The sequence below is a fragment of the Pituophis catenifer genome, unplaced genomic scaffold, assembly GCF_029215685.1.
Source record: "Pituophis catenifer annectens isolate HBS135680 unplaced genomic scaffold, rPitCat1.0.hap2 SCAF_2, whole genome shotgun sequence".
Taxonomy (NCBI): domain Eukaryota; kingdom Metazoa; phylum Chordata; class Lepidosauria; order Squamata; family Colubridae; genus Pituophis; species Pituophis catenifer.
Genome location: NW_027256882.1, coordinates 27,367,980 through 27,385,115, shown reverse-complemented (window position 1 = coordinate 27,385,115; position 17,136 = coordinate 27,367,980). Strand labels below are relative to the sequence as shown.

At 43.0% G+C, this 17,136-nt stretch overlaps 1 protein-coding gene and 1 pseudogene across 2 annotated transcripts; both read left to right on the top strand.

Moving 5' to 3' along the window:
* LOC139310033 (zinc finger protein 850-like) overlaps positions 1 to 7,523 on the top strand; it is a 54,273-nt pseudogene extending 46,750 nt beyond the window's left edge.
* A 2,237-nt stretch (positions 7,524 to 9,760) lies between these two features.
* On the top strand, positions 9,761 to 16,785 carry LOC139311923 (zinc finger protein 135-like). Of its 2 annotated transcripts, none has more exons than XM_070936448.1 (2): positions 9,761 to 9,802; positions 15,126 to 16,785. In XM_070936448.1, exon 2 carries the CDS (start codon positions 15,306 to 15,308, stop codon positions 16,662 to 16,664), a length of 1,359 nt encoding a protein of 452 aa, XP_070792549.1. In that variant the 5' UTR covers positions 9,761 to 9,802; positions 15,126 to 15,305; the 3' UTR covers positions 16,665 to 16,785. The 2 variants fall into 2 exon arrangements, with proteins under 2 accessions (XP_070792549.1, XP_070792548.1); XM_070936447.1 differs by lacking the exon at positions 9,761 to 9,802 and adding an exon at positions 10,522 to 10,579.
* Positions 16,786 to 17,136: the final 351 nt, after the last annotated feature.

Sequence of the window (17,136 nt, the reverse complement as noted above, 5' to 3'; positions counted from 1 at the left end):
TCATCAGTTAAAGCCCAGATCTCTAAAATTAACTCAGAAATGTTAGACGGTAACCATTTTCAGACATTTTTCAGGTTGAAAACACATGGATTTTCCACATATATACATTTGTTCATCTGTGTATTTGTACTTCTCTCTGTTTTCATATATCTGCAATTGGATATACTGTATTTTTCGGAGTATAAGATGCACCTTTTTCTCTCTCTCTCTTTCTCTCTCTTTCTTTGTCTCTCTCCCTTCCCCCTCCCTCCTTCTCTCTCCCTCTCTCTTTCTCTGTCTCTCTCTTTGTTTGTCTCTCTCCCTCTCTCTTTCTCTTTCTCTGTCTGTCTCTCTCCCTCTCTTTCCATCTCTCTGTCTCTCTTTGTCTCTCCCTCTCCTTCTCTCTCCCTCTCTCTCTCCATCTGTCTGTCTGTCTCTCTTTGTCTCTTTCCCTCTCTCTCCCTCTCTCTTTCTCTCTCCTTCTCTCTTTCTCTCCCTTTCATTCTCTTTCTTTCTTTCTTTCTTTCTTTCTTTCTTTCTTTCTTTCTTTCTTTCTTTCTCTCTATTTCTCTCTCCCTCTCTTTCTTTCTCTTTCCCTCTGTCTTTCTGTCTGTCTCTCTCTATCTTGTGGAGGCGGGGATGGTGAAAAACGGGCTGTTTTTGCCTGGTTTTATTGCCTTTTCACCCCCCCCCCACACCTCCACAAGTATTCTGCAGGCTAAAACCAGGCAAAAACGGCCCATTTTTTGGCCAAAAACGGTCCGTTTTTGCCTGGTTTTTTTGCCACTTCTAACCCACCCACCCACCTACCCCCCCACACACCTCCGCAAACATTCTGCAGGCTAAAATTGTTGAGCTTACCTTTTGGTTCCAGCCAACAGTTCTCCCGAAGGCAAGTCCTGCGCTCTGTTGAAGGGTGGGTGGGGTGATGTGGGCGGGGCAACCTCGTGGTGCTCCGTGGGCCAGATTAATAGTTTGAGGAGCCATGCTTTAGATAAATCACAATGGTTTATATACAGCTAAATATTTACATACATATATATTGTTAAATATCTTACTATACAGCTACTGACAAAAGGAGAGCAATGAGACACAGGATGAGAAAGAATATGGAAGGGAGACGCCCTCTAATGGGTTTCCTTATATAGGCTGCTTCTGCCCAGCTTCTTAAAATGACAGTAACCCTGCTGCCTCGTTCCCATTGCATCAGTTTACAGTTGCCTCTGCTTTCAACCTTCCATCAGCTTACAGCTATTAAATCTACATACCCTGACAATATTCATCAGGGATATGATTTAGTGCATACCTGATTGGCCTAGTACTTTTCCCTACCTTCTTCAATTTAAGTCTAAATTTTGCAACGAGAACCTCATGATCTGAGCCACAGTCAGCTCCTGGTCTTGTTTTTACTAACTGTATAGAGCTTCTCCATCTTTGGCTGCAGAGCACATAGTCAATCTGATTTTTGTGTTGACCGTCTGGTGAACAATACCGCTTGACATACAGTGGGGCAAAAAAGTATTTAGTCAGCCACCAATTGTGCAAGTTCTCCCACTTAAAAAGATGAGAGAGGCCTGTAATTGACATCATAGGTAGACCTCAACTATGAGAAACAAAATGAGAAAACAAATTCAGACAATCACATTGTCTGATTTGGACAGAATTTATTTGCAAATTATGGTGGAAAATAAGTATTTGGTCACCTACAAACAAGCAAGATTTCTGGCTCTCACAGACCTGTAACTTCTTCTTTAAGAGGCTCCTCTGTCCTCCACTCATTACCTGTATTAATGGCACCTGTTTGAACTTGTTATCAGTATAAAAGACACCTGTCCACAACCTCAAACAGTCACACTCCAAATTCCACTACGGTGAAGACCAAAGAGCTGTCGAAGGACACAAGAAACAAAATTGTAGACCTGCACCAAGCTGGGAAGACTGAATCTGCAATAGGCAAGCAGCTTGGTGTGAAGAAATCAACTGTGGGAGCAATAATTAGAAAATGGAAGACATACAAGACCACTGATAATCGCCCTCGATCTGGGGCTCCATGCAAGATCTCACCCCGTGGGGTCAAAAGGATGACAAGAACAGTGAGCAAAAATCTCAGAACCACATGGGAGGACCTAGTGAATGACCTGCAGAGAGCTGTGACCAATGTAACAAAGGCTACCATCAGTAACACCCTACGCTGCCAGGGACTCAGATCCTGCAGTGCCAGACGTGTCCCCCTGCTTAAGCCAGTACATGTCTGGGCCTGTCTGAAGTTTGCTAGAGAGCATTTGGATGATCCAGAAGAGGATTGGGAGAATGTCATATGGTCAGATGAAACCAAAGTAGAACTGTTTGGTAGAAACAGAACTCGTCGTGTTTGGAGGAGAGAGAACGCTGCGTTGCATCCAAAGAACACCATACCTACTGTGAAGCATGGGGGTGACAACATCATGCTTTGGGGCTGTTTCTCTGCAAAGGGACCAGGACGACTGATCCGTGTACAGGAAAGAATGAATGGGGCCATGTATCGTGAGATTTTGAGTGCAAACCTCCTTCCATCAGCAAGAGCATTGAAGATGAAACGTGGCTGGGTCTTTCAGCATGACAATGATCCCAAACACACTGCCCGGGCAACGAAGGAGTGGCTTCGTAAGAAGCATTTCAAGGTCCTGGAGTGGCCTAGCCAGTCTCCAGATCTCAACCCCATAGAAAACCTTTGGAGGGAGTTGAAAGTCCGTGTTGCCCAGCGACAGCCCCAAAACATCACTGCTCTAGAGGAGATCTGCATGGAGGAATGGGCCAACATTCCAGCAACAGTGTGTGCCAAACTTGTGAAGACTTACAGATAACGTCTGACCTCTGTCATTGCCAACAAAGGATATATAACAAAGTATTGAGAGGAACTTTTGATATTGACCAAATACTTATTTTCCACCATAATTTGCAAATGAATTCTTTCCAAATCAGACAATGTGATTGTCTGGATTATTTTCTCATTTTGTCTTTCATAGTTGAGGTCTACCTATGATGTCAATTACAGGCCTCTCTCATCTTTTTAAGTGGGAGAACTTGCACAATTGGTGGCTGACTAAATACTTTTTTGCCCTACTGTATCATGTCACTATTTATTCTACACACACACAAAAAAAAAAAGCCGAAATAGAGAAGCCTTGTGTGAAAAAGTAACATCTTATGATTGAACAGCTTGTAGAGCCACCTTTAGCGCCAATAACTGGAAGTCATTGTTTTCTGTATGACTTTTATCAGTCTAACATTGCTGTGGAGGAATTTTGGCCCACTCTTCTTTACAACATTGCTTCAGTTCATTGAGGTTTGTAGGCATTTGTTGATGCCCAGGTCCCTTGAGGTCCTTTCACAGCATTTCAATCAGGTTGAGGTCTGCACTTAGACTGCAGTTGCAACACCTTGATTCTTTTAGTTTTCAGCCATTCTGTTGTTTATATGCTGGTAAGCTTGCAATCATTCTCCTGTTACATAATCCAATGTTGGCCAAGGATGTTGTGTTTGGTTTTCATCAAACTTTGGTTTCGTCTCTCCAAAGGACAGTATTACAGAAGTCTTTTTATTTGTTCAGATGTAACTTTGCAAACCTCAGATGAGCTGCTATGTCATTTTAGAAAGAAGAGACTTTGTCCTGGCAACCTTTCCAAATGAACCATACTTGTTCAGTCTTTTTCTAATTGTACTGTCATGAACTTTAACATTTAACAAGCTAAATGAGGCCTGAGATGTAATGCTTGGATTTATTATAATTTCTCTGAGCGTTACACGTTCTGAACTTGGGGTGAATTTGCTGGACTCCTGGGAAGATTCGCAATTATCAGCGGGGACCTTAGAGAAACAATTGTTGCTGCTCATCTACAGTGCATTCAGGAAGTATTCAGACCCCCTTCATTCTGTCAATTTTGGTATGCAGCAGCCTGATTCTACAGTTGTTGAAATACATTTTTTTTCTCATTGATCTACACTCAGCACTTCTGTTTTAATTTTGTCATGATGGGGTACTGAGAGTACAATAATGAGAAAAAAATGAATTTCAACAACTGTAGAATCAGGCTGCTGCATACCAAAATTGACAGAATGAAGGGGGTCTGAATACTTCCTGAATGCACTGTAGATGAGCAGCAACAATTGTTTCTCTAAGGTCACTGCTGACATCTTTACTCTTTGGCATTTAACACAACCTCAATGCCAGAGACCAGCAAACTCTTAGAATTTCAGGTTTTATAGAGCACTTGATTAGCAGCACTGGGCTGCTACTTAGCCTCTTCATACCTATGGAAGAAAGAGGGTGCACTTTGTTTTTCTCTTATCTATATTTGATGATAACCCTTTGCAGAGCTAAGAATTTATGACTGACACAAGTCAACAGGTGACTTTCATGACAGAATGGATAATGGAACTTGGATCCCGATAGTCAAATGAGTCATAATTAATGTAAGAGATTATTCTAACATTGTGGCATGTATGCCTTTTCATTGTAACATATGCTTCTTTTATTCACATCTTCTGCAACCCTTTTACAAACAATAAAAGCTATATTTTCAATTGAATCTTACAGACAAAGATGATGCCAAGCTCCATAGATATGCCTATTGTGAGAAAAGGAGACTTCAAATGACAAGCAATTATGCAGGGGAGAATCCCCTCTGGATAACAGCCATACTAATTATCTGAATGTGGTAAAAGCTCAGGTCAGAACTGCTCCTTTTTGGTTCATGGAAGGATCGACATAGGAGAGATGCCCTACAAGTGTTCTCAATGTGGTAAATGCTTTAGCAAAAATGGCAACTTAGTGATGCATCAGCGGACTCACACCAGGGAGAAGCCATATGACTGTCCTGATTGTGGGAAACGTTTCACTGGAAATTCCCACCTCGTGAAACACCTGAGGAGTCACACAGGAGAGAAACCCTTCGAATGTCCTGTTTGTGGGAAAAGTTTCAGTCAGTATTTGTACCTGGTGAATCATCAGAGAACTCACACAGGAGAGAAACCCTTTGAATGTCCTCTTTGTGGGAAAAGTTTCAGGCAGAATTCTGACCTAGTAATACATCAGAGAACTCACACAGGGGAGAAACCCTTTGAATGTCCTGATTGTGGGAAAAGTTTCAGTCAGAATTCCCACCTGATGAAACACCAGAGGACTCACACAGGAGAGAAACCCTTTGAATGTCCTGATTGTGGGAAATGTTTCATTGGAAATTCCCACCTTGTGAGACACCAGAGGACTCACACAGGAGAGAAACCCTTTGAATGTGCTCATTGTGGAAAAAGTTTCAGTCAGAATTCCCACCTCGTAAAACACCAGAGGACTCACACAGGAGAGAAACCCTTTGAATGTCCTGATTGTGGGAAAAGTTTCATTCAGAATGACAGTCTGGTGAAACATCAGAGGACTCACACAGGAGAGAAACCCTTTGAATGTCCTCTTTGTGGGAAAAGTTTCAGTCAGAATGACAGCCTGGTGAATCATCAGAGAACTCACACAGGAGAGAAACCCTTTGAATGTTCTGATTGTGGGAAAAGTTTCAGTCAGAATTCCAACCTGGTAAGACATCAGAAAACTCACACAGGATAGAAATCCTTGGAATGTCCTAATTGTAGGAATATTTTAGTCAGAATTCCCACCTGATGAAACACCAGAGGACTCACACAGGAGAGAAACCCTTTGAATGTCCTGATTGTGGGAAAAGTTTCAGTCAGAATGACAGTCTGGTGAAACATCAGAGGACTCACACAGGAGAGAAATCTTTCAAATGTCCTGTCTGCGGACGATCTTCAGGTATAAATTGTCCCTTATTTCCTACAAGGAAATCCACATGAGGGAAACATTGATGAGTTTAGAGAAGGCTTGGATTTAATTTCTCATGTCTCATTAGGAATGTAGGTGAGAAATTGACTATTTTAATTCTGGCCTCATTCTTTTTACTCAAACATGTCTCAGGATTAGACTTGTAGGTGAATAGAAAAGGAAAATGGAAAAGGGCTAACCACCTCTTTCTGGTTAGTAGCAGCAGTTTTTGGATATTTCATTTTTGCAGAAGTAATGGAATTCCTCAAAAAGGCTTTTGAGTGGTGTTTTTTGTATATTGCTTATGGAATTTCCACAAGTGGACTTTCCATCTTCTATCTTGGTGTCCTCCAGATTTTGAGTCCCAGCCAGAATTCCGCAGCCACCATATAAGTAGTCCTCTAGATACACTGTAATGGGGCTTGCCAATTATGGTTGCATGTTGTAATGGTTGTTAAGCGAGATTGCCTTGCTTAACTCCCCCCGCCACCTTCTCTCCCTGATGAAGCTGTTAAAAAAATATTCAAGTCATTAAGCAGAACAGTGACTACCTCAGGGTTGTAGGAATCTATGGAGGCCTAGCCTCCACTACCCTAACTTTTGGGTTCCCACAGACCTTTCCCTCGCTACAGTGTCCCCACAGGCATTTCTTACTCCCACTGGATCCCTGCGATCTTTAGGGCTTACTCCCACCTCACCAGGCATCACAACCTCCTCCTTCTCCATACTTTTTGAAGACCACTGAACCTCAAGTTGGTGAAGGAGGGTAAGACATTTGTGTGCTGCATGACTGTGTCATGAAAGCAGCCGTTATTTTGACTGTGCCTGGGATTCATACCTAGGCCATGGGGTCGAGTGGTGGAAGCAGCCACCATTTTGCCATGTCTGCCTCTATGTCAAAATGGTGGCTGCTTCTGGGTCACTGTCACGTGGGACTGGGACAAAGTGTTCTGTTTTGCTCTCTTAACACTTTGTAAACTGTGTTAAGGAATTGTGGGTGCACTGGAAATGATGGCTGCCTCTGGGAGATCTCCAAAAGGGCAGGGAATGTATCCTTGTGCCACATGAGAAATAGACAAGTACCACTTCTGCAACTGCCAAAAAAGCCAATGCAGGCTGCATTAACAGAGGCATAGAGTCAAGATAAGGAGAAGTTATGGAATTGCTTTACACTATCCTGGTGACAGCACACCTACAATAGTGCATCCAATTCTGGTCACCACGACAGAACCAGCCTCATGATTCTATGATTCTATGAATTTAGAAAATAGGTACATAGTAGCCCTATAAAAGTGCTGTGTGGTAAAGGAACATTTTTTTTAAAAAGGTTATTTTCTTCAGAAAATTAATATACAGTACAAACTCCAAAAAAAGAAAGATTTTTTTCAAAAGCAAAACAAGGATAGACTAAACTTTGAAAAAGAAAAAGTGGGCGTTAAAAAAGACAAAAACAGATTTACTTATATTACTCCCCACACTTGAATATTCATAAATATATTGGAGCAATATTAGTTTCCTCCCCTTGTGAAGCAGCCCAAAATTTATAAATTTCTACTTCTATTTACAACCAATTTGACATTCATCTATATACGATATGTAAAGGCAATGTAATTAACAGATGAACCGACAACAAAGTTAAACATCAAAGCACTTTGTTAACAATCTACTATTCCGTTTAATTTGTATAAAGTTTAGAATGGCTTCTTATTTACCATAAATCACCAGAATCATTGTCTCTGATTTGTCCAGGATGATATATCTTTGTTTGATTCTTATTAATAAAACTTTTTCTTAAAATTTAAGTTGAGAACAATAAGACAACAGTTGTGTCTTATTTCCCCAAATCATAAAACCTCTTGGTCGATCCATTTAACATGTTTACAGCAAACAAGATAATCAGGAACAGAGGGACATTGTGAGGTAAATCCAAATAGCATAAAGAGCACACAGAAGAAAAAAAAGAGGGAAAAATGGGAAACTCCCCCTTTGCATGTACAGCAACCAATTATAGCCTAGATTGCCTCATGTAGGAGGTTTTAATGGTTTTGTCATGAGGTCAGCTAAATTATTTTCTGGTGGACAATAAATTATGTCTATTACATTTTCTTTTACTGCTTCTCTGACATTACATTATGTCAACAGTTTTTCTTCTGGTTTGTACTCCCACCTGTTGCCATTTGTATACATTTTGTGTTATCTTCAAATACTGGTATAGCTCCTTTCACTTCAATATCCAAATCCTTTACTAACTATATATACTTATATATTGTCTCTGAAGACAATTTTGATAACGCTATGAATTGTGCTGCAGCTGTGGAAATGGCAACTGAAGTCTGTTTTTTACATTTCCAACTAGCTAGCATGTTTGCTAACATTATAACAAATCCTGACATTGACTTTGTCTCTTGTACATCATCAGCCCAAATACTGTCTAGAAAGCATTTCAATTCCAATTCACTTGATGGTTGTAAATGCAATCCTCAATCCATGGTTCACTTTAAATCTAGAAAGGGATTTCTGGAACGAAGGAGACATTTCTTGACAGTTAGAACAATTAATCAGTGGAACAACTTGCCTCCAGAAGTTGTAAATGCTCCAACACTGGAAGTTTTAAAGAAGAGATTGGATAACCATTCATCTGAAATGGTATAGGGTTTCCCGCCTAAGCAGGGGGTTGAACTAGAAGACCTCCAAGGTCCCTTTCAGCTCTGTTATTCTATTCTATTCTAAATAACAAGCATTCTTTTAATTCTTTTACTAACTATATATACCATGTCATCACTGAATACAATTCTGATAATGCTATGAATTGTGCTTCAGCTGTGGAAATCTGCTTTCTAGATTTCCCAATTATTTCGCTCCATAAGACACACTTTTTAGTCTCCCCAAAATGGGTGGAAATTTCTGTGCGTCTTATGGAGCGAATATTGCCGAAGCTCCACCCACACGCCGGCTCCCATACCGTTTTTGGCCTCTCTGCATCCTGTTTTCAGCCTCCGTGCATCCAGTTTTCAATCTCTGCACTCCGCATTTTCGGCTTCCATGCGTTCCGCTTTTGGCCTCCAAAAATTGGGCACGTGGAGACTAAAAATGGGGTGCACGGAGGGCAAAATCGGGGCGCACAGGCCGAAGACAGGATGCACAGAGGCTGAAAACAGGAGTGCATCTTATGGTCAGGTGTGTCTCATAGTGCGAAAAATGCGGTAGTTAATGTGTTTGCTAACATTATAACAAATCCTGACATTGACTTTGTCTCTTGTACATCATCTGCCCAAATACTGTCTACAAAGCATTTCAATTCCAATTCACTTGATGGTTGTAAATGCAATCCTAAATCCGTGGTTCCATTTCAATAACAAGTATTCTTTTAATTCCTAACCAATTTTGTTGTGTATGTTGTTATGTGTAGCAGGTTAAAATGTTGACTGAATTGGTAATATCTGGCCACAATATGTGATAAATACTACATAAACAGACCTCCTATGACTGCCTGATACAGTTCCGGATTACAAATTGTACTATTTTTGATGGTTTGAAATCTGGTATCATGGGAGTTTGCACACTTTCACAACTTTCCATATATTTTTAATAATTGTTCTATTTTTTTCTTTTGACTTAGAACATACCCAGCTAATCTTCACAAGCTAAGTACTATAGTGTCACATTTCACTATTTCACATGGATCATCTAACATCTAATAGTTGCAAAGGTAGGTTTCTAGAAGTTGAAAACGACTTGATAGCATTTAATCAGTGAAAACATCTTGCAAAACGCCTTAGCAGAGACAAAGCAAGCTGTTCTTTTGCCTCCTATCGGGAGATGGCAGTCACATATCACTTGCTAGAAAGCCCTTATTAGGCATATTGGTTCATCTTAAAGTTGAGTTAAAACCATAGAGTACAGCAGTGCTAGAAAGGATTGGAAGAGAGGAACTTCTTCCGGATCACTCATGGGAGGAAAGTGCCTTGCCAAGTGGTTTTTCTGCTCTTCCCAGGGTCGAAACACATCTGGAAGGTGAGTGGAGGGCAGATCGTAGGAGAAGCTGGGAGCAAGTAGGGCTGTGTTTGGTTTCCTCCATGATGTGGAAGCTGAGAAGCAACTAGGCTGAAGCATATTAGCTGCTGCTACATGTTCTTTCACTCTCCAAATTTTGAGTCCACTGTGCTCCACGCTTTAACACTGGTGGCTGCAATTTTCTGCTGGTGAGAAAATTTAAAAAGTCTCCTTCAAGTTCAGATTAATTCCTTGGGAACAGCTTGCCTCCAGAAGTTCTGGGTGCTAGATCACTTAAAGTCTTAAAGAAGAGATTGGACATCAGTTAGTCCAGACTAACATAGGGTCTCCTGCCTGAGCAGGGAATTGGACTAGATAGAAGACCCCCAAGGTCCCTTCCAACTCTGTTATTCTGTTACGGACTTGCTGTTTTCTTGGCAACAATATTGGACTGATTTTCATCTGCTTTCTTACTTCCAAGTCCACAAGCACAATATTTCCTATTGGTGCCCCATCCGTGTATTAAGCAGGTTCAATTGTGCTTAATCCCGTACTTTGGGGGGGGGGGAAGTAGCTATTGGGGACCTTTTGGGATATTTAGTTGTATAGGTGGTCCTCACTTACCACTTATTCCCTGAGACTCCAAAGTTACAATGGCACTGTAAAAGCACACATTCATCTTGTACACAAATTTGTGGTCATCGTAGCACATTCAATGACTGCACTTCAGAAGTTTCTGTGGGTATGAAGAGGCAGGAAAAGGAGTTGCATCAATTCTGGTGCTACCAACCGCTGCAGGTAGGTAAACACAACCTCAGATGAACAATAACGCTTGACATATCATGTCACCATTTATTCTACACAAAAAAAAAAAGCCGAAATAGAGAAGCCTTGTGTGAAAAAGTAACATCTTATGATTGAACAGCTTGTAGAGCCACCTTTAGCGCCAATAACTGGAAGTCATTGTTTTCTGTATGACTTTTATCAGTCTAACATTGCTGTGGAGGAATTTTGGCCCACTCTTTTTTACAACATTGCTTCAGTTCATTGAGGTTTGTAGGCATTTGTTGATGCCCAGGTCTCTTGAGGTCCTTTCACAGCATTTCAATCAGGTTGAGGTCTGCACTTAGACTGCAGTTGCAACACCTTGATTCTTTTAGTTTTCAGCCATTCTGTTGTAGATTTGATGGTGAGCTTGCAATCATTCTCCTGTTACATAATCCAATGTTAACCAAACATGGAATAGGAATGGGAATGGGAATAGGAATAGGGAATGGAATGGAATTTTTTTCTCCACTTTGGTTTCGTCTCTCCAAAGGACAGTGTTCCAGAAGTCTTTTGATTTGTTCAGATATTAACTTTGCAAACCTCAGATGAGCTGCTATGTCATTTTAGAAAGAAGAGACTTTGTCCTGGCAACCTTTCCAAATGAACCATACTTGTTCAGTCTTTTTCTAATTGTACATGAACTTTAACATTTAACAAGCTAAATGAGACCTGTAGAACCTGAGATGTAATGCTTGGATTTATTGTAATTTCTCTGAGCGTTGCACAGTCTGAACTTGGGGTGAATTTGCTGGACCTTCCACTCCTGGGAAGATTGGCAATTGTCTTCAGTGTTTTCCACTTATGAACGTGGAGTGTAGAATTATGGAATTTTTAACTGTTTTGAAATAGTCTTATAACCCTTCCCAGATAAAAATAACAGTTGAAGGGGACCTTGGAAGTTTTCTAGTCCAACCTAATGCTCAGGTAGGAAACCTATATAATTTCAGACAAATGGTTGTCCCATCTCTTCTTTAAAACTTCCAGTGTTGGAGCATTCACATACAGTGCATTCAGAAAATATTCGGGGGGGCCTTCACTTTGTCTATTTTGTTATACAGCAGCCTGATTCTACAGTTGTTGGAACTCATTTTTTTTCTCATTAATCTACACTCAGTACTTCTGTTTTCATTTTGTCATGATGGGGGTACTGAGTGTAGATTAATGAGAAAAAAATGAATTTTAACAACTGTAGAATCAGGCTGCTGCATAACAAAATTGACAAAAGTGAAGGGGGTCTGAATAGCAGGGGTGGGTTCTAATTTTTTTTACTACCGGTTCTGTGGGCGTGGCTTATTTTGTGGGTGTGGCTTGGAGGTCATGTGACTAGGTGGGCGTGGCTAGCTGGTCAGAGTCATTTCTGAAAGGTCCTCACACTTACGATCAGTCCTCGCACTTACGACCCGACTCGTTTGTTTGCTTTTAACACTGAACAGCTGTAGGACGGCCGTTTGAAGCCCCGTGGCAAGAGTTTAAACAGTTTTTTTCCCTCTAGTCATCAGCTGGGACTCAGGAGGCAGCAATAGATTGGGGGTGGGACCAAATAAAAGGTAAGAATAACGTGGGGGGGCGGGGGGGATAACCGGTTTGGTGACATATCGACACCGCTACCGGCTCGGCCGAACCGGACCAAACCGGGAGGAACCCACCACTGCTGAATAGTTTCTGAATGCATTGTAGATAACAATAACAGAGTTGAAGGGGATCTTGGAAGTCTTCTAGTCCAACTCCTTGCTCAGGTAGGAAACCTATACCATTTCAGAGATATGGTTGTCCCATCTCTTCTTTAAAACTTCAAGTGTTGGAGCATTCACATACATTGTATTCAGAAAGTATTCTGCCTTCTATTTTCATTTTGTCATGTTGGGGTACTGAGTGTATATTAATGAGAAAAAAATTAATTTCAACAACTGTAGATGAGTGGCAACAATTGCTTCTCTAAGGTCCCCGTCAGTATCTTTACCCTTTGGCATTTAACACAACCTCAATGCCGGAGACTAGCAAACACCTAGTACAGTGATGGCTAACCTTTTTGCCATCGTGTGCCAGGAGAGGGGGGGGCGGGGGAGGGTCGCGTGCGCACGTGCCCACGCGCATGTGTATGCAACCCCCTCCCCTCCCCCCCCGCTCCTGGCACATGATGGCCTGGTAGGCCTGTTTTTCTTTCTTACCTGGTTCCAAATCCTCTCTGTGTATCTGGGAACGGCGAAAACAGCCTTTCCAAATCCCTTGGAGGCCCTACGGAGGCTAAAAAGGGCCCATTTCCCAACTCTCGGTGGGACAGGAAGTGACTTTTTTGCTGTCCCCAGCCTCCAGAACTTCTCTAGGAGTCTCTAGGAGCCTCTCTAGGAGTCTCTAGGAGCTTCTCTAGGAGTCTCTGGAGGCTGGGGACAGGCAAAAACGTCACTTCCTGTCCCACCGGGAGTGGGGAAATGGGCCCTTTCAGCCTCCGTAGGGCCTCCAAGGGAGTGGGAAAGGCTGTTTTCGCCGTTCCCAGATACACAGAGAGGATCTGGAGCCAGGTAAGAAAGAAAAACGGGCCTTCCCCACCCCCCTCCAGGCCCTCCAGAGGCAGGAAACAGCCTGTTTCCCTACTTCTGGTGGGCCCAGAAGGCCCGAAAATCAGCTGGCTGGCGAGCGCATGCGCCCCAGAGCTGAGCTGGCGTGCCCACTAATATGGATCCGCGTGCCACCTGTGGCACGCAGAGCCACAGGTGGCACGCCAGCTGTGGCTCCGCGTGATGGCACCATAGGTTCGCCATCATTTATTTATTTATTTATTTATTTATTAAATTTCTATACCGCCCTTCTCCAAATAGGACTCAGGGCGGTGCACAGCCAAGATAAAAACAAAGCATACAAAATTTAAGAACAATATTAAAATAATTAAATGTTTTGGCCGAAATTAAGATAACCCAATTTAAAATCAATTTAAAATTTAACTCAGGCCAGCCCAGCTTGTTGAAATAAATAGGTTTTCAGGGCCCGACGAAAAATCCGGAGGTCTGTTATTATACGTAACTCTGGGGGAAGGTTGTTCCAGAGGGTGGGCGCCGCCACAGAGAAGGCTCTCCCCCTGGGGGTCGCCAGCCGACATTGTCTGGCGGACGGCACCCTGAGGAGGCCCACTCTGTGCGAGCGTACTGGCCGGTGGGAGGCTATTGGTGGCAGAAGGCGGTCTCGTAAGTACCCTGGCCCTAAGCCATGGAGCGCTTTAAAGGTGGTCACCAACACCTTGAAGCGCACCCGGAAGACCACTGGGAGCCAGTGCAGCTCGCGCAGGAGAGGTGTCACATGGGAGCGCCTCGTCGCCCCCATAATCCCCCGCGCGGGCCGCGTTCTGGACCAGCTGGAGCCTCCGGGTGCACCCCAGGGGGAGCCCCATGTAGAGAGCGTTGCAGTAGTCCAGGCGGGAAATGACTAGTGCCTGAGTGACTGTGCGTAGAGAGTCCCGATCTAGAAAGGGGCGCAGCTGGCGTATCAGGCGAACCTGATAAAAAGCCCCCCTGGCCACGGCCGTCAAATGATCTTCTAAAGACAGCCGTGCGTCCAGGAGGACGCCCAAGTTGCGAGCCCTCTCCGTGGGGGCGAGTGATTCGCCCCCAATAGCCAGCGATGGCGTCAGCTGGCTATATCGGGACGCTGGAAGCCACAGCCACTCGGTCTTGGAGGGGTTGAGTCGGAGCCTGTTTCTCCCCATCCAGGCCCGCACGGCCTCCAGGCACTGGGACATCACTTCAAGGGCATCGTTGGGGTGGCCTGGGGTGGAGATGTACAGCTGGGTGTCATCAGCGTACTGATGGAACTCCACCCCAAAGCCACGGATGATCTCACCCAGCGGCTTTACATAAATGTTGAACAGAAGGGGCGAGAGGACCGACCCTTGTGGCACCCCACAAGCAAGGTGCCTCGGGGTCGACCGCTGCCCCCCCCGTCAACACAGATTGCGACCGGTCAGAGAGGTAGGAGGAGAACCACCGCAGAACGGTGCCCCCCACCCCCAACCCCGCCAACCGGTGCAACATGATACCATGGTCGATGGTATCAAAAGCCGCTGAGAGGTCTAACAGGACCAGGATAGAGGAGCAACCCCTATCCCGAGCCCTCCAGAGATCATCCACCAACGCGACCAATGCCGTTTCCGTGCTGTGCCCAGGCCGGAAGCCGGACTGGAGCGGGTCTAGATAGACAGCTTCATCCAGGCTTCATCATGGACCTAGAACTTAGCTTCTTCATACCTATGGAAGAAAGAGGGTGTAGTTTGTTTTTCTCTTAACTGTATTTGATGATAACCCTTTGCAGGGCTAAGAATTTGTGACTGATACAAGTCAACAGGTGAGTTTCATGATTGAATGGATAATGGAACTTGGATCCCAGTAGTCAAATGTGTCATAATTAATGTAAGATTATTTTAACATTGTGACATGTTTGCTTTTTCATTGTAACATATACTTCTTTTATTCACATCTTCTGCAACCCTTTTACAAACAATAACTACATTTTCAATTGAATCTTACAGACTAAAATGATGCCCGGCTCCATAGATGTGCCTATTGTGAGAAAAGGAGACTTCAAATGACAAGCAATTATACAGGAGAGAATCCACTCTGGATAACAGCCATACTAATTATCTGAATGTGGTAAAAGCTCAGGTCAGAACTGCCCCTTTTTGATTCATGGAAGGATCGACATAGGAGAGATGCCCTACAAGTGTTCCCAATGTGGTAAATGCTTTAGCAAAAATGGCAACTTAGTGATGCATCAGAGGACTCACACCAGAGAGAAACTGTATGACTGTCCTGATTGTGGAAAACGTTTCATTGGAAATTCACACCTGAGGAGTCACACAGGAGAGAAACCCCTTGAATGTCCTGATTGTGGGAAAAGTCTCAGTCAGTACTGCAGCCTGCTGATACATCAGAGAACTCACACAGGAGAGAAACCCTTTGAATGTCCTGTTTGTGGGAAAAGGTTCATTACAAATGCTCATCTAGTGATACATCAGAGGACTCACACAGGAGAGAAACCCTTCGAATGTCCTGATTGTGGAAAAAGTTTCAGTCACAATTCCAACCTGGTAAGACATCAGCGAACTCACACAGGAGAGAAACCCTTTCAATGTTCTGATTGTGGGAAAAGTTTCAGTCATAATTCCAACCTGGTAAGACATCAGCGAACTCACACAGGAGAGAAACCCTTTGAATGTTCTGATTGTGGGAAATGTTTTAGTCAGAATTCTGACCTAGTGAGCCATCAGAGGACTCACACAGGAGAGAAACCATTTGAATGTCCTGATTGTGGGAAAAGTTTCAGTCAGAATTCCCACCTGGTGATACACCAGAGGACTCACACAGGAGAGAAACCCTTTGAATGTCCTGATTGTGGGAAAAGATTCAGTCAGAATTCCAACCTGGTGATACACCAAGCAACACATAGAGGAGAGAAACTGTATGAATGTCCAGAGTGTGGGAAAAGTTTCAGTTACCGTTCTAACCTGATGAAACACCTGAGGACTCACACAGGGGAGAAACCGTATGAGTGTCTAGAGTGTCAGAAAACATTCAGTTCCCATTCTAATCTGGGAAAACACCGGAGGACTCACACAGGAGAGAAACCATATGTGTGTCCAGAGTGTGGGAAAAGTTTCAGTTACCCTTCTGTTCTTGTGAAACACCAGAGGACCCACACCGGGGAGAAGCCCTACAAGTGCTCCCAATGTGGTAGATGTTTTAGTGAAAATGGCAACTTGCTGATACACCAGAGGACCCACACAGGAGAGAAGCCGTATGAGTGTCCAGACTGTGGTAAAAGTTTCAGTTACCATTCTGACCTGGTGAAACACCAGAGAACTCACACAGGAGAGAAGCTGTATGAGTGTCCAGATTGTGGGAAAGATTTTAGTACTAGTTCTAACCTTATAAATCATGTAGTTTTACACACAGAGGAGAAACCTTTCATATGTCCAGTCTGTGGACGATACTTCAGGCGTAAATCATCTCTTATTGCACACAAGGAAATCCACATGAGACAAAAGTTGATGAGTTTAGAGAAGGCCTGAAATTAGTTTGTGATCTCACATTGAAAGTGTAGGTTATAAATGGATAGAGAAAAGAGATAGAAATTAGAGAAAGTAAAATTATGTATGAATGTTAATATTGAAAATAAAGAGATATATACAGTGGGGCAAAAAAGTATTTAGTCAGCCACCAATTGTGCAGGTTCTCCCACTTAAAAAGATGAGAGAGGCCTGTAATTGACATCATAGGTAGACCTCAACTATGAGAGACAAAATGAGAAAACAAATCCAGACAATCACATTGTCTGATTTGGAAAGAATTTATTTGCAAATTATGGTGGAAAATAAGTATTTGGTCAATATCAAAAGTTCCTCTCAATACTTTGTTATATATCCTTTGTTGGCAATGACAGAGGTCAAACATTTTCTGTAAGTCTTCACAAGTCTGGCACACACTGTTGCTGGTATGTTGGCCCATTCCTCCATGCAGATCTCCTCTAGAGCAGTGATGTTT

What these genes read in the sequence shown, in the direction of transcription:
- LOC139311923 (XM_070936448.1), top strand. Translation starts at nt 15,306, where the DNA reads ATGCCCTACAAGTGTTCCCAATGTGGTAAATGCTTTAGCAAAAATGGC.